Genomic DNA, 26,865 nt, shown 5'->3' on the forward strand with positions numbered 1-26,865 from the left:
AAAAAAGACTGAGATCTGGAATTTTATGATTTTTAAAAGGATACCCAAAATGAACATCAAAAAATGAACATATTATAATTTTACTGCTGCAATATATTCATAGGCGTATATTTTTGATCATAGCTTAGTGATCATTTTTCAGCATATTCAAGAAGTGTGCATCTTAAAATTAAGAATTCTCTGTTCCTGTCACAGTGGCACCAATAAAAGCTTTATGTAGTCAGCGCTTTGATGACTGGGAAAAAAAATTTGGACCCATAGGATTGACTTGTAAAGAACTTACTGGAGATACAGCCATGGACGACCTGTTTGAGATTCAACATGCCCATATTATTATGACAACCCCAGTAGGTATTCTTACAATTTATTAATCATAAGATTAATAGGAGATAAATGGATTTTTACTTTATTTCACAAAGAATGGCTTATAGAAAAAAGTACTTAATTTTTATGTACCTGTACACTAAATTAATACAGACTTAGGATCAGAAATATGTGGCATAGTCTAAAAATAAATACTACAGAAAAATTACCTACAATAACTTCAAGTTTTAAAGATTGCCAAAATTCCTTAGATGACAAGCCTATCAAATTTCATAAACTTTCCCTCTCGAAATTTTCTCCATGTAGATTTGTGTTTGTTAATATATCTCCTACATAAAATAGTATGTTTTTAGTTTGAACTAATCTAGATTATAGAAAGACTTGTTATAGCTTGATGAGGCAGGATTAAGGGTGCTAAGTGGAGTCAGTGGAAATTTTATGGGCAAACTAAAAATAAGTGAGGAAGTATAGATTATTTTAAAGACATTTGTAAGACAAATTTAAACTCCTTAAATCATGATTTATCTCTTCAGGATGCTTTGAGGATAAGAGATATGCCATTAACTAGCTTTGAAATACTTTGTCTTATAAAGTCCTGTGATGTCTTTGTGATTTATTATGTTTATTATTTGCCATATTAGCTCATTTCAAATTATTTTTTTCTCCAGGAAAAATGGGATAGCATGACTAGGAAATGGAGAGACAACTCCTTGGTCCAGTTGGTACGGCTCTTCCTCATTGATGAGGTATAGAATTCTTTATTCACTTCTCGATTAAGGAAGATCCTGACAAAAAAAGGAAGAATTGGATGTTATTGGCTACAGCCTTTATGTCTGCAAGTGGAAATTATGCCGATTTCCTCAAGAACAAACTATTAACAACTTCATGGATTTGAACTGTGATTCTATGGGAAACAAAAACAACTTTTCAAATCATTGATTGTGCCTTATTTTCTTGGTTAGGTACATGTTGTGAAAGATGAAAATCGTGGTCCAACTCTTGAAGTTGTGGTCAGTCGAATGAAAACAATGTCTTCTTTATCTCAAATCTCAGAAAATTCCAGGACTGCTATTCTGGTGAGATTTGTGGCTGTCTCTGCAACAATTCCAAATGCAGAAGATGTAAGTGAAAATTTTATCAATTTCTTTTTATAATTTAATAGGCATAAGTACTAGTAAATTAATCTATACTATGGTGCATTGTATAATTTAAAAATCAGTTCTTTTGGAGAAGAATGAAAATTTTGAGCTTAAGTTTTCTTACCTGTAAAATGGAGAAATCCTCCCTCAAAGATTAAGATACTGTTAAACTTTTTTTTTTTTTTCTTAGACTCATGATTTCATTATAGTCTGAGAGTTTCTTTTAGGCATTGAGAAGATAAGTGATTTTCCAAGTCACAAATCACTGTGATGATATTCTGACATGTTTTTATTATTTGTAGATTGCTGAATGGCTTTCAGATGGCAAAAGGCCTGCTAAGTGCTTGAAAATAGATGAGAATCATAGGCCAGTGAAACTCCGCAAAATTGTCCTTGGATTTCCATGGAGTAATAACCAAACTGAGTTTAAGTTTGATTTATCTCTCAATTACAAAGTTGCTGGTATCATACAGACTTACTCCAATCAGAAACCAACTCTTGTGGTATGAAGTTATTTGTTGTTTATTTTTGAATGGGATTTCTGTTCTTCACCATGATTAAGGTCAAAATTATGATTAATTCATTTGCAGTTTTGTGCCACAAGGAAAGGGGTGCAGCAAGCAGCTTCAGTTCTCTCAAAAAATGCTAAATTTGTCATGAAAATGGAACAGAAACAAAGGTATTGTTTACATTTAAGTACTAAAAATAGTCTATGGCATGAGTTGGCAAGTTTTTTATCATTGTGACCTTCCCCTGGGAATATACCTACTTTCTGAGTTGGATGATGCTACCTTTATGTGAAAAATTATCATTCTCTATTTTTAAATATAGTTTTTTTCCATTATTTGGGCAAATAATGTAATAACTGGCTTGCAAATTCCAAAATAATCGTGTTTTTTTAAAATAATATTCTAATGATGCCGTAAGTGGAAATCCTAATGATTTTATGGTATCTTTTCATATATAGGTTACAAAAGTATACACATTCCATAAGAGATTTCAAACTGAGAGGTAAGTCTAAAATTCACATAATTACACTCTCAGAGTTAAAAAAGGATCTAGTCTCCTTTGTACTTGAACAGGTAAGTGGTTATCTGTTTTTTGTTTGAAGACTTCTACAGAAGAAGATCCCATTATCTCCCAAGGCTATCTGTTATACTTTTGGAAAGTTCTAATTCTTAAGAAGTTTTTTTCTTAAATATAAACCAATTATAGGTTTAAATACAAGCACAGTTAAGTCAATAATCAATGGGCATTTCTATAGTGCCTACTATTTGCTTGAAGTTGTGGCAAGTGCTGGTGATGCAAATGTGAAAATGAAAGAAAGTTTGTCCATGTACTGGGGAAGAAAAATGGAATGCAGCACCTGAAGGGCAGAAATGATGGAGATGCCAGTAAGAGAAATTCCAAAAGAGTGCAAATGAATGAGAAATAAGGAGAAAAAAAAAAGAAGAAGAAGTTTTTTTCTTAAATCAAGACTAAATCTGAGTTTCTATAACTTTGTATGAGGATTAGGGCAAAAAGGAGAACAGAACTGTTGCAACCCTACTACAAATGTGAGGTCTTTTAAAAAACAACTTAAGATCTCTTTAACTTTTTTGGCCATCATGCCACGTTGGTGATATATTGAACTTCAATGCTTTAAGACAAATTGCTCTCTGATAATGTCTCCCCATTTTATGTTTGTAAAGGTGATTTTTTCGAGCTCGAAGATAAGACTTTGCATTTATTTCTATCAAGTTTCACCTTATTTCTTGACTCCACATTTTAGTCTCCCAAAATCTTTTTGGCTCATAACTATTATTTAGTGTAACAATGACAAAAGTAGTTTTGTGTAATCTCCAGATTTGGTATGCATGTCTTTTCTACCTTTATCTAAGCCATTTAAACAAATGTTGAGCACTTTTGATCCAAGTGTGTGTATATATATATATATATATATATATATATATATGTATATATCTTTAAGGCATTGCTCTAGAGTTCTCCTTTGCAAAATCAACATCAAACATTAATGACCATACATTCCATCTCCCTACTGAATATTTTCTCTTATTTCTAAAAGTCCCATGCTCTTCATTTCTGCTTCCTGTATTCCATGACTTCCTTCAAGATGCAGCTAAAATTCTGTCTTCTACAGGAAGCCTTTCCCAATTCCTCTTAGTGTTTTCCCTCTATTTTCCCTCTATTAATTATTTCCATTTATCCTGTGGATATTTGATTTGTACATAGCTGTTTGCATGCTGTTTCCTTGAGCTCCTTGAAATCAGAATTGGCTATCATTTACCTTTCTTTGTATCCCAAGCCATTAGCATGGTACTTGACATACAGTAGGTGTTTATAAATGTTTATTGGCTTACTGATAGGATACTGTTGCTTTAGTACCTGTAAGAAGTAATGAGGATCTGAATTATAATCATGGCTATATAAGTAGAGGACAGATGACAGAGTTACTGTGAAAGTAGAACCAATAAGATTTGGCAACTAGTTTTATTTGTGGGGAACAACAAATGAGGGACTGATGGAGGATGAAATTTAAGGATGATTCCAAATGTGACTTTCTGTTGTTTTGAACATTCTTCATTTTGTTCTGATCTTAAACTTGGAATATTTTTTACGGGACTAAGCTTTACTTTTGTATTTATCCTCCATTACTTTTGCTTCCATTTTCTATAAACCTTTTTAGAAATCTATTCATTGATTATTTCTTTGTGTATCCATGTTATCCTCTTTAGACAGCTTCTATAGCGTCTATCTTTCTCTTTAAGACTGATCTTTCATGTCTTCAAAATTTCATCTTTTAGAGCTTCTTTCCTTCATGGCCTGTTTTTTTTTTTTTTTAAACTATAAGATATGAAATCCTGGGATCTTACCTAAACTTCCTCTGAAGAATTTGAAAATTTCTTTCCCCAAATCTATGTTATTTTTCACTTAACTTTTTTTCTCCCTTATTGCAACTTCTAAGTTTGAGTATTCACTTTCCTTCAAGGTTCCCATCATTTTTTACTTTAGCAACCCATTCTTCTTTGTTGATAAGAATCAACTGTAGAACAGACATTCTCCTTATTGGTGCTTTGATCTTTCAAATTATGAAATTTTGATGAAAATAAAACAAGAAATTAGTAGTTGTTCTTTTTAGGAAGGCAAGAGAAATCTAGCATTCCTCTATGAGGCTTATGATCTCTTTCTCAAATTCCTCATCTATGTTTTCTTTCTGTACAGTTCATCTGTGTACTCTGGTAGCAGCATTGCTTCTGTTGATAGTTATCCAGATGTGTTCTACTGTGCTTCTCCCATCTGAATTTTCTCATGTGACTATATCTTCTTAGTTTTCTTACTCATTTTCTGTTTCTTCTGTTATCTGTTCTGTTCCATTTGAACCAGGTTTGCCTTTTCACTGTCATTTTCTATTAATGGAGTCCCATCCTACCAAGTCTCTGTGTAACTTTTGGAGTTAAAATTACCTCCTTGCCTTTAGGACCCACTGTGCTAGTTATCCATGCTTTAAATGTTTGAGGCTGAAGATATTGATGCTTTATTTTCATTTATTGCTGAGTTAATTTAGGGAAAACTTTTGATATGGGATAAAGTAAATTAATTTCTTATTGAAATGTAGCAATAAACAGCAGATCAAATATTTCATTCATAGATCTCTTAACATGTGGTGTTGGTTACCATCATGCTGGTATGGAGCTATCAGACAGAAAAATTGTGGAGGGAGCATTTACAGCTGGAGACTTACCAGTCCTTTGTAAGTAAACATTATCATAATTATGAGAAGATATTTGAGAAGATCCTGTTTGAGAAAGGAATACTCCTTTTCGTTCTACTTTTGTCAAACACTCTTTAATAATTCGTGTATATTTAAATGTATACACATACAGACAGTTTAAATGTTAATTATACTGTAGCAAGGTTTAGGATGTTGGCCAATCTCATTTATAGGTTACATGTAATGCTGCCACTTGATTCCTTTCTATATTGCACTAAGGCAATATAGGATTGTGGTTGGATTTTTAAAATTAAATAATAAAATTGAAAGTTATATTTCACTAATTAAATAGTCCCCACTACAATTTCCAAATATTATTTATTTATTAAACTGGAAAAACTTTTTCCAGTACAATTTACTTATCTATCTCTATTGAATACCTTAGAATTAAGTAAATGTTAAAGTTATTAAATATATAACTTAACAGTGAAATTAGTGATAAAATAAACATATACATAATTATTTACAGTATTTTTATTGTGAAGGATCAGTAGGAAATAACCCATACTCTTACTACAATGAGAGATGATTTGTTTTCACTTCTGCAAACATAATTTTGCTGTTCAGTTCACTTCAGATACCAAATAACATCTCTTGAGTCTTTTTCATGTTTTTTTCTCAAGATGAATTAAATTTAATTTCTCAGGAAAAAATTATTTTAGTTTTTTTTCCTTTGTCTTCTCTAGCTGTCATAAGTAATAGTCTTTCTAGAATATATCTGTAAAATGTAAGTTTCTCACAGACTCTTCATAAAATTCTTTTACAGTATTTCTTCATAAAATAATAGTTAAGACAGTTCTAACAAGAAAGAAATTTCCTTTTACTTTTTTCTCTCTTTTCTTCTACATTATTTCTACATAAATGCTCATATATCAAAGTTAAATCCACACATACTTTCCTTCACTTCCTAGGGAGAAGTACCTCCTAGAATGACAATTGTGACCGTACCTCCACACTGCCATCCAAAGCTATTCTTTTCTACAATGCATTTGACCCTTAAAAATATAGTGATAGCATATGTAATCTTTTTTGGAGAGCTTAGTGAAACTGATGTTTTAGAATCTTATAATGAAAACTTGAAAAGTTACAGTTTAATCTCTAACTTTTTTGATTTGTACAATTTTATAAATTTGAAATGCCTTCCTAAATATCCAAATTATATTGTGATGAAATTATCATACCTTAATTTGATACAGTTACGACCAGTACTTTAGCTATGGGAGTGAATTTGCCGGCCCATTTAGTAGTTATAAAATCTACAATGCACTATGTTGGAGGAATGTTTGAAGAGTACAGTGAAACAGATATTCTGCAAATGATCGGTAGGGCTGGTCGTCCTCAAGTAAGTGATTCTGTTTATTTATGCTATTTTAAATAAAATTTAGCTCTGCTTATTTTTCAGTGTACAAAAGACTTAAAAGATTAGATTTTTAGATTGTTCATAGAGTATTTGTCATGTTATTGTTTGGCAAATTTAATTTAGAATATATGGATTAAGGTAAGATTGGATATTTTTTAAAGTGCTTTCAATCTAGTTGTTTCCAAATTTACCTGTTTGTTTCCTAAAAGCACACGATAATCCTAGGTTCCCTTTTTCTTCTTTCCTTATCTAAATTAAGGAATAGTGGCAGTAGTAAGAGATTCTCATGGTAGAATGAGAAATAAAAGTAGATCTTTTAACATTAGGAAAAAATACTTTGTTTTACAAGGAATTATGGCAGCATTTAGTTTGCTGCTTTTCCTTGAAGCTCAGGCATTTGAACTGTACAACTATATTGAAGCTCATAAGGTTTATGTTATTCCCTACCTACGCATGTGTTTTGATCATAGTCACCTTCCATTCAGAGAGTACACAGCCTTTGTATAAAGATAAAAAGAGTTTTAAAAGTGGACCATACATAAACGATTTGCTGGGATTACCCAGCATATAGGACTAACTGAAGTAAGATCAGGTTGTTTTTAGAATCCTGCTGCTTGAGGGTTAATATGAGGATTTTCTGGTGCATCTCTGGGTCTTTTGCAGTTTGACACTACGGCCACTGCAGTTATCATGACTAGGTTAAGTACAAGGGAGAAATATATGCAGATGCTAACTGGCACCGATACCATTGAGAGCAGGTATGGCGGAGATAAACAGATTTTCAAAAGATAGTCATATTGAAAGTTGCTTTCTTTCTCCTCACTTAAGTTTAACTATAATTTTGTTTTGAATAAAGAAAATTGTCAAGTTTTTGAGAATTAACTAAGTTTATTCACATTACAAAAAGACTTTTAAGAGGTTTTGACAATTCCCTATTTAATTTAGTAGAACAACCAAATGGAAAATCCATGTGTTCTCCTAGTAATTTGGTAGCAAGTATAGGCCAGTAATTTCACTGAGAAGTATTTCCCCCCACTCTTCAGTTGTTCCTCATAGGATATCATAGACATAGCCACTAAAAGAGAAAAAAGATTTATTTTCTTCATTTCTCTAACTATTTGCAAGATTTTTAAAAAAAAATTACATATCATTTTTGACTTACTAGCAGAAGATCTGGTGTAAATCCAAGTTTTTTGTTTTTGTTTATTATTACTCTGGATTTTCCCCTTATAACAATATGCCTTCTAGTCCATACAGGAAAGCAGAATTCCCCAGTTATTGAACTTGAGCAGACTCTTCACTCTTAATAATTAATTTTGGCCTTTTATTATGAACTATCATTGAAGTGACAGTAATGAGTACATTGTAATTGTTAACATTAAAATAGAAGTTTTGTCTCTGTAACTTGTGTTGTTAATGGATAGTTTATCTTTTTACTTAGTTTGCACAGGCACCTAATTGAACATTTAAATGCAGAAATAGTACTGTATACCATCACAGATGTCAGTGTAGCTTTGGAATGGATACGTTCAACCTTGCTTTACATCAGAGCCTTGAAAAATCCAGCTTATTATGGTTCGTTACTATAATCAAATTAATAAATAATTATAGCTATAAGTTTTAAATTACTATTATAGAGTTTCTACTATAGAGAAGAGTTTTTATAGTATTTATACATTATACACATTTGGGAATAATGGCAATTGCAAGATGATAAAGAAGTTTGTATTACCTAGTTTTCCTTATTTAGTTCTTTCAAATCATGTTTGAAATAACAACATTAAAAAAGGAATATAGACTTTTTTAGGAAAAAAATCCAACTTTAATGTTATTAAATGTCATTAAAAGGAACATCTTTTAACATTCTCATGTTTTTTCTTTGTATTCAGAAAAATCATGGAATTTCAATTTTATGGATGCTAGTTTTTCAGCTAATGTATTACATAAAAACTTATGCATATCATATTTTTATCAGTGTATGTTTACTGTTGATACTTGGTTTTATTTTATATTTAATGACTACTAGAATATTCTTTCACATAGTAAATGGATTAAAATGAAAATATTTGTTTGCTGAATATCAGCCTGTGCTAATATAGATCTTGTGGACTATTATGGACTACCACATTCTTAGAAAATGTGAAATTTGCTGTTTGAATGTAAAAAGTCCAGCTTTCCAAATAAAGCAAACAGCCACATATCCATTCATTCTTCGAACATTTATTGGGAACCCACACATTGATTGTTGCGTTAGGTATTGTGCTAAGTACTATAGATGACACAAATCATAAGACCTCCAGGGATATTAGAATTCATCTTGTCTAGTTCTTTAACTTTATAGATGAGGACTCGAAGTCCCAGAATAGTGATGGGACATGCATGCCCAGATCACACAGGTTCTGACACTTCCCACAAAGGATAAGCAACTGGCTTTGCCTTAAGGGCACATGAGCCTGGGAGGAAGAGATAATTTACTTACATAAATATCTGTAATTATCCAAGTCCAATAAGAGACATAAGACTTCCAAGGATGAGACGAGTGAGCATTTCATGAGAATGCAAGATGTCACAGAATTATCACTAGAGTAGGTTTATTATGAAGATAATTGGATGGAAAATCATCTTGGACTTTGTCTACTTCATGAGTTTTTGTGACAGAGCCAATATGCTGGAGTATAAGCAGCAACATTTCCCCTTAAATGACTTTAAATTAATTCATCAAGTCAAATTTTGAATGGAGAACAAAAAAAGGTTACTCTGGCTTAAACAACTTAGTAAGTCAGCAGGATGGGTGTGACATTGAAGTGGGTTCTGGCCTGGAGCACAGAGGGGCAGCATCAGCAGTAAGCTTTGGAGATGGCTACAAAAGCAATAGCAGCAGCTTCAGGAGCTCTCTGCCCAGAGACAGTAAGGGAGAGTAGTGTCAGCCAACTGGCCACAAAGAGATGATGGGACCCTTTGCTGGCATTGGGTACAGCTAACATTTTTAGCAACTCTTGTCACACACAGTTCTAGGTCACAATTCCAAGACACAAAGGAGTTTTTTGTGGTTAGTTACAAGTGAACAGGGGCCCTGGTCACAGTTCCAAGGGGAAGAAGAACATGAATACATATGATTTCAGGGGAGCAGTATGGTACAGGAGAGCAGTGACCCCACCTTTCCCCAGATCATGCCATCTTGGAAGCATCAAAAATTTGTGGACCATATTCCCTTCCCAAGAACTAGCTCAGAAAGTAGCAGCATGTAAAAAGTTTGAAGCTTGAGACATTGCCTTCCCACCCTAAGATGAGCACAGCCCAACTCTAATATAAATATCAAGAAATAGGCTAGGGGGCAGCTACGTGGCGCAGTGGGTAGAGCAACAGCCTTGAATTCAGAAGGACCTGAGTTCAAATGTGGTCTCAGATACTTAACACTTCCTAGCTGTGTGACCCTGGGCAAGTCACTTAACCCCAGCCTCAAAAAAAAAAAAAAAAAAAAGAAAGAAAGAAAAGAAAAGAAAAAAAAGAAAAAAGAAATAGGCTAGAAAAATGAGCAAACTGACCCCCCCCCCAAAAAAAAACCCAAAAGCTTGATCATAAAAAACTATCATGGTAACAGGGAATATGAAGATATAAACTCAGAAGTAGTAAACAGTGTAAATACAGCTATTTGCAGAGCCTCATAAAAATGTTAATTGAATTCAAGGCCAACTGGAAGAGTAAAAGAGAGAGATAAGAATTGGGAAAATTGGAAAAAAAAAAAACCCGAGATGCCAGAAAAATCATAAAAATAAAAGTAGTAAAAGACAGAAAAAAATACTGAAGAAAATAACACCTTAAAACCCAAAATTGACCTCCTAATGATAAAAAGGGTACAAAGATTTACTGAAGAAAAGAACTCCTTAACAAGCAGAATTGGCCAAGTGAAAGCAATTGACTCTATGAGACAGGAAAAAATAAAGTCAAAAGAGTGAAATAGTAGGAAAAAAGTGAACTATCTGATCAGAAAAACAACTGACTTGGTAACTAGATTGAGGAGAGATAATATAAGAATTACTGGACTACCAGAAAGTCATGATCAAAACAGAGCCAGACTACAGACACATCATCTGTTTCTGAATCTGTATGTTAAATCTCTCCATTTGGGGAGGCCCCTTTCTGGTCCAACCTTTCTGGAGTCTAGATTACCTCTGAGGATCCTGTAATAAAGAAGAACCTAGTGAGACATCTTAAGGTACTTTCAGTGCTTCAGGATCCATGATTTTATTAGTGTGGGCATTCTGTCTACCTTTAGTCTTTGCAGGTTACTCTGGCTGAAAAATTCATAAGCTGATGCTGAGCCGTTCCACACTAGGAGGTTCACATAATCAATGGGCCTATACTTGAGGCTTTTCCAATGTGTGTATGTTTTGGTCGTGGTAGGAAGCAGGGGATGAAAGAGGAGTGATCAAAATATGGGTTTTTTACTCTTCTCTCTTTCTTTTTTTACTTTTAAGTGAATTTATTTTTTATTTAATATCTTTTTATTTTTCCAAATACATGCAAAGATAGTTTTCAACATTCAACATTCACCTTTGCAAAATCTTCCAAATTTTTCTTCCTCCCTCCTCCCTCCTGCCAACCCCCTTTCCCTAGACAGCAAGCAATTCAGTATCAGTTAAACATGTGCAATTGTTTTAAACATAGTTCCACATTCATTATGTTGTGCAAGAAAATTCAAATCAAAAGAGGAAAAAACATGTAAAAGGAAAGAAACAGGCAAACCACAAAAAAGATTAATACTCTGCTTTGATCGAATTCACTCTTATAGTTCTCTCTCGATGCCAGTGGCTCTATCTTAAAATAATTGAATTGCTTTATTATCACCTCATTCTCAATCATAGGTTTTTTAAGACAGCTCAGTGCTACTTCCACATCAAGATGAGCCATCCAAAGACAATAGTAGAGTTTCCAGTAGAATTATTATTTTATGATATTTGAAAAACTAGATCATAATATTTCTAATGTAAATTTTAAGTATTGCATATTTTCTTTTAAAATTAAGGAATAAAAAGTTATTGTTTATATTTTAGTAAAAGCTGCAAAGAAAAATAGATCATCAAAAAGAAAGAATGGGTGTAGTAGGTAGATCCCTGAATATGAAATCAGAAGGTTTGGGTTTTAACCTTCCTCTAGTACTCACTGCCTGTTTGTCTTAGGTTGCTTAGCCTGCTAGGACTGTTTCTTAGACACAATCATGAAATAAAAGATTTCTTAGGTTGCTTCTAATTTTCAATCCTCTGATCAAATTCCAAAAGAAAATTATGTCCCATTAAAGATATCATATAACTGTATATTTTTCTTTAAATTTAAGCCTTGGTTACATTCATTAAGGTTGCACATATTCTTTGTCACATAATAAACTTATTAAATAAACCTATTTTTTCATAGTTAACTGCATTATAATCTTAACTCTTGGGAAAAAGAAATTAAGATACTATATTTTATCTTTTAATCCTTCCTTTGCCACTTGCAGATTTTTCCTCGGGATTGGACAAAAAGGGAATTGAATCCAAATTACAAGGTTAGTTTATGGTTGGTTTGAACAATATGGTACAGTGGAAACAGTATCAGACCTGATATCAGGAAGACTCAACTGGTCTCAGAGACTAGCTGTGTGACCCTTAATGCTGTCTGCCTCAGTTTCCTTATCTGTAAAATAAGAGGGAAAAGGAAATGGCAGACTACTCTAGTATCTCTGCCAAGAAAATCCCAAATAGGGCTATAGAGTTGGACAGTTGGAAGACCAGGAGATTGTTCCATGTAATTTTGTCTTTTTAAAGAAAAATACATTCTGTGAAATTTTATGGACAGGGTAATTTCATCAGGGCATAGATATCCATTGGAAGAAACTTAATTGCCAAGGGGGTGGGGTCACTGTCCCCTAACTTATGGCTTTAAAGAGCTGCTTTAGGCATTAGGAACTTAGGTAACTTTCCCAGGGTCACAGAATGAGTATGACTTGAAAGCTGGACTCTAAGGCTGCCGTAATTCATTACTGTAGTCCAAAATGTATAAAACCATGAATTACTTGCAAAGGTTATTATTTTCTCTTTAAATTAATAGTGATCATATATCTTTACATTTAAGAATCCCTCTTTCTAAATATAAATAAAGCTTTGTTCATGTGCCTTTTCTAAATGAGCTATACAATTAAAAAAAATTCTTATGTAAAATTTACATTTTTCAAAATCTGGCTGGTAAAGGTGGCCAATACCTTTATTTTTGATAATTTGATTTTTCTTTTAAATACATACCAATAATAATGATTCCTTTTCCCCATATGTTCAAATCACAAATATGTATCATATTCCAGTTATCAACCAAGAAGTACTTATGCAATTATGTTACTATCAAGAGAACTATTCCTTTTATTTTAGCCAATATATGAAATTGTTTCATGCTCTTAAGAATAAATAGGCAACTTTAATTTGTGTTCATTCTGGCTAGACACTTATATACAATATACATATGGCAAATAAAAATACGGTGTTAGAAATAAGGAAAAATTTTTAAGTACATAAAGCTTCTGAGAATGGAAATTAAATATATTGTACAATATGTAAAATGTAAGTGTTGCCTCATAAAGTGCTGTGTATATCAGATTTTTCCTTAATGTAGTTGTTATATAGTCACAGTTTACCTGGGACCATTTTAATTTGTTTAATGCCTTGTTTTTAATAGCCTTTTCCTTTATTGAAAATAGTTACTATAGTATAGCCTTATGATTTTGTAGCTAAGGTAGCTCAAACATGAGAAAATCTAGCTAGTTGAGAAGGATGTCCTGGTGCCCCATGTGAGGAGGAAGTTCTGACTGGTTCCTCCTCCATCCCATTTCCCTTGTCTTGTTCTTGTTAAGTAGAGTATAAATTCTTCAGGGCAAAGAACATACATTTTTTTTATCTTTGTCTCCCCAGCATCTAGCAAAAATGGTGTTTTTGGGGTGCAGTAGATAGAGCACCAGCTCTGAAGTCAGGAGGACCTGAGTTAGAATCTGTCCTCAGGCAATTAATATTTCCTAGTTCTGTGACCCTGGGCAAGTCACTTAACTCCAATTGCCTCAGGGGGGGAAATGGTGGATTTTTAGTCATTGTTAATGAATGAACTTCAATTGACTAACAAGAGAATGTAGTTTATTGAAATATGAAAAGGACTTAACTTCCATCTTCATGTTCTTTTCCAGTGCATTTCCAGTATTATTTGAATTTCGTTACTAATTCATATACAACTTAGTTGAAGTTGGGAGGATTAATTGGGGAAAAGAAAAGTAGAGCAAAGCTAGAGTTTGGATAACAAATGACTGAATGAGCATTTATTAAGTGCTTACAGTATTTCAGGCATTGTGCAAATGCTGGAGATACAGATGTTATATGAGGACAACAGAGCTATTCTCAAGGAGCTTAGTCAGTGGTGGTCAAGGAAGGGAACTTGGGTCTAGGGAATGAGAGGGTGGGGACAGATAAGGCAGGCTGACAAGTGAAAACCATCGTAGTGTTTTAGAGTCTTGGAAGCATTTAATCTAAGCCCTTTTTTGTCTAAGTAAAGCCTCTGAGACTCCCAGAAGTGGCCCGAGGAGCAGAACTGGGAGTGGAACCCGGGATGCCACCCTAATGCCCAGCTCAGTGCTGCTTCTTGAGTCTCTTAGCCTCTTCTCACGTGATCCTCAGGCACAGTCACATGTGGGCCCTTTTTGAAGTGAAGATATGCATTTTAAAAAAATCTGGACATCGTTTAGCAATGATATTTGTCTTTTCACAAGTATATTTAAAATTTGTTCCTTTGACTTGTCGGTAACAGTGTTGGGGATTCAGCTTTTCTCCTTTTGTTATTTGCTATTTCAAAGATGGACAGTTTTCATTTTTAATGTTTCAGTTGCATATTTCTTTTTTGTGTCCAGTGCAGAATTATTTTTTCTCTACATTATTATTTACATGTTATAGGATAACATGTAAATATTATATTTTATATTGTATATATTATATTATAACAACATTGGGAATCTCCCTTGTAAGACAGAACTTAGGGATTTGAAATGTTTCTAAATTGAACATTTTCCATGTGAGAATCCATCTCTGCCTATCTGCAATAATATATTGTTTTTTTTTTTAAATCTGGATACTGTGCACAGTATCAAACAAAAATTTTGGTTAAAAAAATCAAACACATTTTAAGTAGAGCCCCTTAAATCTGTAACGATGTAAGCAAAGAGAAGAGTTGTATTAATAAGATTACAATAAAAAATGGTGGATACCAAGTATAATACCCTGCTAGTGAAATGCTGGTCATAGAATTCACAGTTGTCATTACCATGGCAACTAAATTGCAGTTATCTATAGATCTGTAATACTTTTAATCATGTATTCTGTCAGTTTTATGTCAATTTATTTGTCAAAATTTAAAAATACACATGTGGTACATAATTTGGCATTTCCTCCTGAATTACATAGAATCTAACCATTTCATACCTGCAAGATCTATAAGAGATCATCTAGTTTAATCCTCTCATTTTTCAGATTAAAAAAAGTAATTGGGCAGCAAAGTGGTCAAGTATATAGACTGCACTTGGAATGAGTAAGATCTGATTTTAAATCCTGCCATAGACACTTTTTAAAATATGTGACTCTGGGTATATCACTTATACTCTGTCCCCTTCAGTTTCCTTATTTATAAAACTGAGGAAATAATAACACAACTTCCAGGGCCATGAAGCTCAAATGATAAAACATGTGAAATCCATTGTAAGCCTTAAAGAACTACATAAGTGTCACCTAATAGTAGTAATAGCATTAATAAATTTTTTTTTGTATTTAAATGGTTTCTCCACTTCAAAATATAGTATCACAACTTTATTGAATGTAATATTAAATTTCATATGTATTTTTATATATTGCTAAAATTTTATTTCGATACTTGCTTTATCTGTACCTCAACAGAATTGTGTTTGAAGAATTTGAATGATTTATCTTCTGTCGACTTGATAAAGATGGATGAAGGTGTTAATTTCAAATCAACTGGTAATATTTACTTACTTTATCATTATTTGTTCTATCGCTTTTATGCCTTGACATATTTACAAGAATAGACAAATATACATTTCATATATGACCTAGAATTTTCTCTGGGGCATTCTATCCATTAATGTAAATTTTTAATCAATATTACCTGAAGACAAAACTAGAGATTAATTAAGCCAATTTCACCTGGTATTATGCTCTCAATTCTCCTTGTGGTGGTATAGATCCCATGCATAGGGTAGATTTGGGCCTGTTGACAAAACTGATGAAAACCATCAGTTGAATGGCAGATTTACAGTTTTAAGGTTCCCTACTACCTCTGCCATCTCTTCTGTCTGGTATTCGTGTGCAAACTGGAATTACCCAAGCCTTAGAATGGACTGCTGCTTTTGTTCCCTATCACAGAATTTCTGAATTGAAGGGAAATTTAGAGTTTAGAGCAATCTCTCAACAGTATTTCTATAAATAGTTATCTGTCTTTACTTGAAGCTATCACCTCTTATGACAAATTGTTCCACCTTTGGACAGCTCTAATCTTAGGAAGTTTTTCTACACATCAGACCTAAATGTTTGGAACTTCTATGCACGAATCCTATTTCTTTTTGATCCAGAATGCAAAACAAGTCTACTTCTTTTCCCATATGACAGTACTTAGGCTATCTTCAGATTCAATATTACTGTTCTTTTCAATGGATTCTCATATAATATGGTCTATAGCTCCTCCACCATCCAGGTCATCATCCTCTGAATAAACACTGGATTTTTGATGTCCTTAAAATGAAGATACTATAAATATTAGTTGTTGTAATGTTGAGTATTTACTTCAGATATGGTCAGACAAGACAGAATACGGTAAGACTGTTACTTTGATCATTTGGGGTATTCTGCTTTCTCTTACTGTATGGCCAAAGGTGACAGTAGTATCTTGGCTGCCATGTCACAATTTTGAGTCAGATTGAGTTTGCACTTGGCTAGCCACATCTGTCCCATTTTATACTTGTGCAGTTGGTGAACACATTTATCTCTAATACATTTTATATTCAGAATTCTGACTTTTTATTCTTTTCTTGTTTGTTTCTTTTTGCTCACAGTTATTCTCTACTGTTTTTCTCTGTTCATCTGAGCCTGTTCTTCTAGTTACATGTACTTCCTGAAACCCAACCCATTTTCATTTTTCTTGAATTTAAGCATATTGTATCATTCTATCTAATTCTTTTATTTTTTATGAATCCTTTACTTTTCCAGGCAGATAGAGCACACTGCTTACTCCTACTTGCTCCCTCTTCATCCTTCTGTTCCAATCATACTAATTTGTAATAAATGTCATTTTCATTTATTCCTTTTTTTTAGAATTCTCTGTAATCTCCTCCCAAGAATATTAACTTTCAGAGCCACCAAGGTACAGTGGAAATTCATAACCCTAGTCTAGAAGGCCTAGTCCTATGTCAGAACTTATCCCCTTGATGTCCTACCAACTTTTCTTTGAGTCCAAGCCTTCCTGATACCCAACCACTTCTTTCCCTCCAGTAGGGATTTACTCTAGCAAAGTAAACTAAAGTAAAGTAAAGTAAAGTAAAGGGATTTACTCTATCTTATGGAAGTAGATCTTCAAAGTGTGCCCACAATCCCCCTTGGCAGGCAGAGTTGCCTCTCCACCCCCAGACTCCCCCTTGCTTTCTTTTTGGCACGTTTCACACTGGGATCCCATCAGTTTTTTGTGGCCCTCTCCCTGCCCAGAAGTGATCTCTCCTTGCTCTTCTCTGAATGCAAGAGGGAAATTGAAAGTCTCTTTATCTCTCTTCCTGAGTCCAGACCAGTCATTCCTTGGGTCACCTTCCTGTCACACTGGGAAACTTCCCTCTATGTTCTTTTTCTACCTAAAAATATTGATTTACTAAGGAGGGGATATAATTTTCCTTTCAAAATGCTGCTTTACTTCTATCCCTTCTGATTTTTTTCCCACTTTGCCTTTTACTTATGTAATTGTCTATTAGACATTTTAATCTTTTGATATTTTATTTTTCTTTTCACTGTCACTCAATGCCAGATTTATTTTTTTTTAAAGAATAAAGTAACAAACAAATACTCCCACAGCCAAAATTTATGGCTTTGCCTGTGTCTAGCCACATGAAAAAAACTCAACCTTTCTTTAATTTGAAAATGTTTATTTTTCTTCTCTTTGGCCTTGGGATATTGCTTTGTTGAATGTTATACTCATCCCTGGCTTCTTATTTAAGGGTTGATTCAGAATTTTCCCATTTACTAGATATCCACTTATTTTCTTTGACAGGCTCAGCTTTGCAAAGCATGCTGTTTATGTGTGCCAGTTAATGTTCTCTACCGTTTGGGATAATATAGACCATCTTTTCCCTTTGATTTCCTTTTGATTTTACTTCTGAGATTAGTCATGGGTGGGTCACAAAATTTCAGAGTTGGAAGGGATCTATACATAAAACTAATTTCTACTATAATGTGACTGACTGACAAATGATGCAACATCAGTTTAGAGTATGGAAGGGAGTCCTCCTTCTAGATAGCCCATTCCCTTTCTTGGCATTTTCCATTCTGCTTCTGGTTTTGCTTTCTTGTCCCATAAAGAACAGGCCTAATTATTCTTCTGAAATATAACCCTTCAGATACTTAATTACAGCTATCCTTCTTCCCCTGGGTCTTTTCTAAGATAAACAAGCTCAGTTCCTTCAGCTGATATTTAGGCAACATGGACTTAAGGGCCTTTACTATCCTGATTGTCTGCAGGTTAGCAATATCCTTCTGAAAACTATGACACCAGAAGAGAGTATTGCAGATGAGGTATTACCAAGGCAGAAGACATCATCTCTTTATTCTTAGACACGATGTCCTCTTTTTTTTTTTCTGAAAATAGGGGCACCGTGTGCCTTTATCTGGTGCTGTGGTACAGCTCCTATTTTTTTTTTTAAATCTTTTAGATATCACTGACAGTCACTCAGCAATCAAATTCATCAGTTCTTTCAGTACTTAAATATGTAATACCATGTTTTTGAAGATTTTTGCTAACTGTATCAAAAGGAAAAAAAAACCCACCCCACCATTATTTTAATGGAAGTTGTTATTCTGAGTATCAGGGAAAATGAATTTACTGCTATATTCGTCACTTACATATAATCTTTTGTATACAGGAATCCCAAAAAAGATAATACTAAATCATTTATTTATATGGTATTTTATGTTTTGAAAAGCATTTGATTCACAACTCTTTTGTGGGACAGATGTTTTTAAAAAATTCAGTGCAGGAGATGAATAATTTGCTCAGTGTTCCCATCTATTAATAAATGGAACTTGATTTGCTGTAGTCAAGCAAGCATGGCCAATAGTTCTGTGCTCTACCATTAGGGTTAGAACAAAATACATATTCAAAGAACTATAAAAGATAGCAATAGATAATTACCTCTTCAGTAATTAAACACAGAATCTCATTTGTGATTTAGCTACAATTCAAAAAGCCAAAGTACTAACTTTTATTTAATTTTTCCAAGTTCCAAGTAAGTAAAAGTAATGTTTTCATGAGCAGGTTAAGATATCTTATTTAAACTAGAAAATATATTTTATCTTGAATAGGTATATTTTTAAAATCATAATTTTTGAAAAATTAATTTAAATTTATCAAGGGAAGGTAGGTGCTCTTTTACTATCACCTTATTTTGGGGATCAACTCCTTGTTAGGCATTTTTTGCCCTTAGAAGAGAAGACAAAAGCAAATTAAGTTGGTTTTCAGTTATCTTTCCTTCTCATCATTGCTGGATTTTCTGTATTTTGTAACTCTTGTATCATTTGATGTGGTGAGGGGAGAATTCATCCCTAAGAAACCTTTCATTGCACCACTTTCCCATGATTCTGGCATACTTTTTAAATTTAGAATGCTATTCCCACTCATTTTTTATTGTTGTGAGGATTTAATAAGTATAAATTACAATATATCCATATGTAAATATCCACTATTAAGACTATTAAATGTTTCTTTTGTTTACTGTTCCATCATTATGTTCTAATATTGAGTCCCATTCCACCAAGTCTTGTGACTTTATTTTCCAACTAGCAAGCATTTAATTTCTTCCTCTTCTAAACTTCCCCAATGGGAAAAGAAAACAAAACCTTTGTAACAAATATGCCTAGTCAAACAAAACAAATCCTTACATTAGTCACGTCCAAAAGTGTATGTCCCATTCTGAATCCATTGATTCCATTATCTTTCTTTTAAGAGGTGAGTAGCATGCTTCATAGTTGGCCTTCTGGGACTATGGTTGGGCCCAGCCTTGATGTGTGATTGTATTTACCTTGAGATAAAATTTCAAGTTCATCCAGTGCCTTATAGCTTATAATCATCTGGTGCCATAAATAATGTTCCTGATCTGCTTACCTGTTATTTCTACCTGAGAATTGCTGAATTTCTTTTCTGATAGGATGCTTCCTTCTCTCATTTGTTATTCTCCATACCATCCTATTTTACAATACTCACACATTTTTTGCCTCCCCCTCAAATTTCAATTTAAAGCTTGCTTGCTTAGAAATAGGTTAATTTCTTCTTGTAAAGCAACTTTTCTTTGTCTTTGTAGATGAAGGCCTTCCTTTATCAGTGCCCATCCCTGTGTTGTTATATAAACAAGATCTTTTTGAAATATCATTCAAGTAGTCAGCTGGTAAATGCCTATTTCTCCATGACCTGCCCATTTCCAAAGTTATGACCTTCAGGTCCTTCAGCTTTTGACTTGGAATGTCAAATTTCCTTTTGTTATTGATGGACTATGAAATGTTTGTGCTTCAGTTCTAAAATCACTTCCTATAGGAGGAACTTTAAATGTGCAATACAGCTATCATTTCTTCTTTTATTCTTTTAACAATGTCATACTTTTCCATTTGCCAGATTCCTTTTGATTCTCTTCTGCACCGAAGCAGTGGGGTGGTGAAATGGATAGCGTTGTAGGCCTGGAGTTTACATCTTTCCCCAGACACACACTAGCATCAGGACCCTGGGAAAGTCACTTAACTGTTGTCTGCCTCAATTTCCTCAAGGCTGTTATCAGAATCCAGTGTGATCATATCTGTAAACTACTTAGCTCAGGGCCTGACATGTAGTAGTCCTAGCACACAGTGTGCTAGCATAGCACATAGAATGAACACCAGTTCATTCATTTCAGTCTCATCTGGCTTTGGGTAACCTCATTTGGAGTCTTCTTGCAAAGATACTGAAATGGTTTGTCATTTCTTTCTCCAGCTCATTAATAAATGCTTGTTCCTTTCTCCCTACAAATTTTTTTCCTGATTTTTTTTTCCTTTGTTATCTCTTTTAGATTATTAAGGAACCATTTTTTACCCTCCGTGAAGCCAATCCACTGAGAGGCTTTTCTCTCAACCTTGTATCTCTAGTAGGGAGTCTAGGTGGTCCCTGTAGCATACCTAAATTGGATCACCTCCAGAAGGTCACTCCTGCACTCATACTTCCTGAGTCTCAAGGCAAATTAATAATCCTTTAAAGCTCTCCCTAGAAACACTTCCTATACATAAAAAAAAAACAAAAAAAAACCACACTGATTTTTCTGGAGCTGTGAAGCTGGGGCTTATCTGAAATGTTCTGAAGCTTTCTTTTTGTGCTTTTTTTCTTCTCCATTCCTTTCCTCTCATCTTACCTACATCTTATTGCTACCTCCTCTGTCTTTGCTGGAGTATTAATAATTAATCATTAATGAGCCCATCAAGAAGTTATCAAACACACTATCAAGATACTGTGGTCTAATGGATAGAGAACCAAAAAATCCAGCATTTCCAGGCCTGCTTCTATCACACACTGACTATCTGCCCTGAATGCTCCCGATACCAATAAAATTATAGATCCAGGCCCTTTCTGTATCAGGGACTAAATTTCTTCCTCCCTCCCCAAACACTGTAGCACCTATAAACAAGTCTCATCCTGAGGACAGCTTGGTTTTTTTTTTGCCTATTCACCAAACTCCAGAGGGTTTGTTGATGATATGTGTGTCTGTCTTACATCCAGATGTCTGTAACTCCTCCTGACTGCATCCTCTTTTTCCAGTGATTCCTTATTCCAATATTGGAGAGTTTTCTTTTACATATATATATGTAAAAGAAAACTCTCCAATATATTGTGTATATACATATATATATACATATATATGTATATACACACATATACATACACACACATATATATACAGATATATATACACATGTATATACACACATGCATATATGTGTACACATACATGAATGTACAAATATTTCTTATATATATATATATATATATACATGTTCATTACATTTTCCATGAAATATTACTGAGGAACCCTGAGTATTGTCTTTAAAGATTACATCCAAACGCTTTCGAGGGGCTTTCAGGATTCTACCTTTAACTTCTTCTGTTTGATAATAAAGCAAATAGGACTGCTACTCTGAATTTAATTCTAACTAATAAGGAAGGGGCTAGATGATGATCTGGAAAAGATGGGAACCTTGGGGGACAGTATAGTTTTTTTACTTCCTTTGTCCTCCTAGTCTTGCTTTGGTAGGTATCTGCTAGGTGTTAAATGAATGCTTATTGAATTGTTTAAAAGGCACATTGTTCTATCTGCTTAACAAAATGCTTTAGTTTTTTTTCCTTTTTTTTTTTTTTTTTTTTTTTTTGGCAGAAGCAGGAAGATTAATGGCGTGGTATTATATTACATTTGAGACAGTGAAGAAATTTTCTACAATTAAGGGAACAGAAACTTTATCGGAACTGGTAATTTATTTTAACAATAAAAAAAGACTACTAATGTGATACAAAACCATTCAAGACAGTTATGCACAATATTAGCTTTTGTTTTCTTTGTTCTGTTCAGTTTAGTTCTTGGTAAAAAAACAAAATATTTACTGTATATCAACACTGCAATCTTTTCTTGCAAGAAAATGTGTTTTTCCTCTTCTAAGTAAGCCATTATTACAGTGGGATGAATGAGCATGTTATTTCTTCTTGCCCCTGCCTTTCAATAATAGCTTGAAGTAGAAGGGGGCCAAAAATGGCAAACTGGTGATAGGTGAATTGGTCAAGGAGCCAATGTTGATGGGGCACAGTGTGCTGTAAACAGAAGGAGGAGCAGTGTGGAGGTGAGATTATGTGTTTGCAATCACAGCAGCCTTCTTTACTGCTTCTCTATGACTTCTTAAGGATATGGATATATATTTTTAAAGAGATACCTATATCATCCTGCACAACTCCTAAGTCTTTCTTCACTATGGAAAGAATTATGTTACAAATGGGATTAGTCTGTCATTAGATAGCAGGAAGTATAATTTAATGGAGAGAAGGTATAGAGTTGCCATTTTAATTCAAATGCCTTTCATAATAAAGAAAGAAGAAAACCATAAGCAAAAAAATCAATCACCCACCACTAAAAGTTATTTCTGCATAGATCACTTTCTAGGAAAAATTATTTTCTAATAAAGTCCAAGAGTATCTTCTAGCTGTAGCTAATGTGAATGGATTTGTGCAAAATAAGTTGGAGGAAAAGCTTGTTTTCTCCTTTAAATAATTTATGCTCTGTTTTCACTATGCTGTGTTGTTATAGTTTTACTGGCCAAGTAAGAAACTGATTTGTATAGAAATTTTAGCTGCATCTCTAATAAGTCCAAAAGCATCAGTGATCATAAAATGAGAAAAATTAGCCGCAGGAGGAGGCATGCTAGAGTGGAAAGGTTGCTGCACTTAGAGTGAGAATACCTGATTTCTCTCTCAGATTTCTATATATGGTTTTGGTTTAAAAAAGTAAGATAGTGGGGACACTGGTAGCAGGTCTTGGCCCAGTTGAAGCTTTAGGTTCAGTGAGTAAAATTGGCTCCTAAACCTTAAGGATTTGGGCAAGTCAAGAAGGCTTTAGGCCCCCAAAGGAAGGGATATAAAGAACTTTTAAGTTTACGCCCTCAGCTGTGATCAGCATGCCTGGAGGAATTGAGTGAATAGGGAGGAAAAATGGAAAGCTGCTGTCTGGCCTTCCAGAGAGAGAATGAGGGGGAGAGCACTTGTACAGTCTGTCATTGAGTACATTAGCAGACTCATTACAGAAGAGGAAAGACCTAGAGATCCATTTAAAAACAAAAAGAAGCAGTAAGTCTGTAACTATGGTAGAGAAACAAGAAAGCTGTCCCAAAGCTGCAAGAAGCAAAGCAATACCATAATTGGCCTGTGTATTGACTGTTTTTAATATTGGAATTTTATAGGTCACGATGATAGCCAGCTGTAAAGAATTTCTAGATATACAATTAAGAGTAAATGAAAAGAAAACATTGAATACTTTAAATAAAGACCCAAACAAGATAACTATCAGGTACAGAGATTAAATCTGTTTAACAAAATATTCTTATTTAATTAAAGTGAACATTAGTAATGTATTGTCGTATGTGTTTATATGCAGGTTTCCAATGCAAGGAAGAATAAAAACGAGAGAGATGAAAGTTAACTGGTAATGATAGTCATTTATACTCTTTAAAATAATTATAGTTTCTGATTTATATTTGTGTGATTGGGGGGATGGTAGGTCTTACTTTGAACTTGTTTTCTATAATAATGATGAAATAATACAATAAATAATACAAGGACACCTTGAAAGTAGGTGCACGGAAGGTAGAAGAAAGTGATCTTAAGGAGAAGCAGGAGATAGACAGCTCAGCCGTGGCTCTGATGTGCTGCCTGTAGCTTCAGAGGGCAGAGCTTGCTGTCTTAGTCAGACTTACCAGCTTCTGATCCTTGGACAAATCATCCAGTCTCTGCCTGCCTCAGTTTTCTTAACTGTAAAACAGATAGCGCCTACCTCTCAGGACTGTGGTAGCCGTCATTAGATGAGAGCTTGGTTAATAAAATCTTGCCCTCTTCTTTCTGGGATAAGTTACTCTTTGAGCTTAGTTTTTTCATCCATAAAATGGGGATGATAATTTTTTGTACAGTCTACCTCACTGTTGTTGTTAAGAAGGAGCTTGATAAACTAAAAATTGTTATGTGGTCTGTTACTTCCTATTTTAGTTTTTGTGTGTGTAAAATTAAGATAAGAAATCAGGTGCTTTTATACTTTAAATTAACATAGTTAGTTGGCTAAGATTGGGACTTTTTAAACCTTTGACTTTAAATTGGTAGCCAATAAATGAGTAACATAATGGAAGCAAATTCCTAAGAAAATTTTTGTTATTTTTAATAAATGGATACAGCTGAGAGATATTATAAATAAAGCATAAACAGGACTTGGTGACTAATTATGTTCGCAGCTTGGGGAGCGGTTAAAGGAGGATGTGTCTAAGGTGTCCCACCTTCTTTCATTTTGTGGCTCCACACTTTTTATGGTGACCCCCCACTGTGAGGCTGTCCCTGGGAAGGCAAGAGGAGCATGTGTAATGGTAGAATAAATATAAAAACTGTGCCAAAGAGCTCGTGAATGACACATATTAGCAGGTGGGAGGATTATGAAAGGCTTCACGTGGAAAGTTATAGAGGAAAAGATGAAGAGCCTTCCATGGCTGCACCTAGGCAAGGCACAGGAGACGGTGCGTTATGTAGAATGAACAACAAGGAAGGGGATGGACACTGAGAGAGGCTGGAAGGACTGTAACAGCCAGAGAGGAGTTTTTATTTTTGTTCCAAGGGTCATAGGGAACAAGTAGAGTTTACTTAGTAGTAGAATGGTGTGATCAAATGATCCCTTTGGTAGCTGTGTGGAACGTGGGTTGGACCTCGGAGAGCCTGGAGGCAGTCCTGTAAATGACAATTTGTGTTTCTGTGGACAAGTCACTAAATCTCCCTGATCTTCTTTCTGTATTTTCTCATCTGTAAAATGTAAAAGTTAGATTGGATTATCTTTCAGGTTCCCTCCATCTTAAAACTGTGATCCTCTATCTCTCTTTAGTGGTCACACTTGGATCAATTAAAATTCTTCTTGTTCCTTTCTCTCCTTTTTGAAAAAGGAAACAAGAATGAAGGCTGGTCAGACATTATCAGCCTTTCTATTCTTTGCAGAGACTGAGCTAAGGCAAATGTTTGAATAGTTGAAATCCTCCATAATTACTATATTATTCTTTTGTGATAGGCTAGAAATCTGTTTTCTGAACTCATCCATTTCCTCTTTCTGTCCAGGTGGTATTTAGTATAGGACTCTGACAACATTATTTGTTTCTTCTTCCATTGATTCTTAACCAAATGTTCTGAAGAATGGTTCACTCCTCCAGCTCCTGAATTTCCTCATATTAAGTGTAGCCTTTTAATATACAGTGTTGTTTCTCTGTTCCATCAAGGAATTCTGTTCCTTTTGGAAAAGGCATACTCTTCCCTAGTCAAAAGCTCATCATTCCTCTATTTTAAGACATGTTTCAGCAATCCAAATCTTGTTTTTAGATTCCACCTTTCACCCACGATCTACTTTCAAAATCTTTCTTTCTCTTTGATAATACCTGCCTTCAATTGCGAAATGATAACAAAGATGGCCTCTGCTCCTGAAGTCATCACTTTCTTGATTTAAAAAAATATATTTTATTTTTCTCCAATAACATATAAAAACAAATTTCAACATTTATTTTTAAAATTGAGTTCCAAATTTTCTCCCTTGCACTCTCCCCCTCCCCATTGAGAAGGCAAACAATTTGATATAAGCTAAAGTGTATGGTCATGTAAAAGATATTTCCATATTAGCCATGTTGTAAAAGAAAACAGACCAACATAAAAACCCAGGAAAAAGAAAGTTTTAAAAAAAAGTATGCTTTGATCTGTATTGATTCCATTAGTTGGGCATCACTTTCTTACCTAATACTTCATACCTTGTAGCAAGGCATTTTGAATTTCTTCTGGTAGCATCCTCTGTTCTCATATAAATTATTAAGAAATGAGTACTGGCTGTAAGATGTGAAAAGTCTTTAGGTATCATAGGTGTTACACATAGCTGTTACTAATCTCTGGGTAAAAAAAGAAGTTTATGAAGGTCACTACACAATTTCTATTGTCCTTCTTATTTTGTAGAATCAAGAACCTTGTCCTGGGTCATCCTGATAGGTTTTGTGGCTCTTAGATACTTCATCTGCTCTATTATGCCCTTTTCATGATAACTTTGTGTTGGCATTTTACCCTGATTACTCTTCAAAACAGAACTTACCTTCTGGTTTTGAATTTCAGGATTTCTAGTTACAACTTCTGATCATATCTATGATTCTCCCTCAGATCAACTTCTCTTC

The 26,865-nt window shown here is 34.0% G+C and overlaps 1 protein-coding gene across 1 annotated transcript in view; it reads left to right on the forward strand.

Moving 5' to 3' along the window:
* The window catches only part of HFM1 (helicase for meiosis 1), a 98,902-nt gene that overhangs the window by 35,821 nt on the left and 36,216 nt on the right, over positions 1 to 26,865 (forward strand). The window contains exons 9-23 of the mRNA XM_074264655.1: positions 196 to 347; positions 993 to 1,070; positions 1,287 to 1,445; positions 1,766 to 1,966; positions 2,054 to 2,142; positions 2,431 to 2,474; positions 5,113 to 5,214; positions 6,432 to 6,577; positions 7,259 to 7,353; positions 8,037 to 8,170; positions 12,093 to 12,140; positions 15,550 to 15,630; positions 22,311 to 22,402; positions 23,878 to 23,984; positions 24,072 to 24,119. Coding sequence (XP_074120756.1) covers positions 196 to 347; positions 993 to 1,070; positions 1,287 to 1,445; positions 1,766 to 1,966; positions 2,054 to 2,142; positions 2,431 to 2,474; positions 5,113 to 5,214; positions 6,432 to 6,577; positions 7,259 to 7,353; positions 8,037 to 8,170; positions 12,093 to 12,140; positions 15,550 to 15,630; positions 22,311 to 22,402; positions 23,878 to 23,984; positions 24,072 to 24,119 — 1,576 coding nt within the window. The remainder of the gene's footprint in view (positions 1 to 195; positions 348 to 992; positions 1,071 to 1,286; positions 1,446 to 1,765; positions 1,967 to 2,053; positions 2,143 to 2,430; positions 2,475 to 5,112; positions 5,215 to 6,431; positions 6,578 to 7,258; positions 7,354 to 8,036; positions 8,171 to 12,092; positions 12,141 to 15,549; positions 15,631 to 22,310; positions 22,403 to 23,877; positions 23,985 to 24,071; positions 24,120 to 26,865) is intronic.

This window comes from Sminthopsis crassicaudata, chromosome 4, assembly GCF_048593235.1.
Source record: "Sminthopsis crassicaudata isolate SCR6 chromosome 4, ASM4859323v1, whole genome shotgun sequence".
Lineage (NCBI taxonomy): Eukaryota > Metazoa > Chordata > Mammalia > Dasyuromorphia > Dasyuridae > Sminthopsis > Sminthopsis crassicaudata.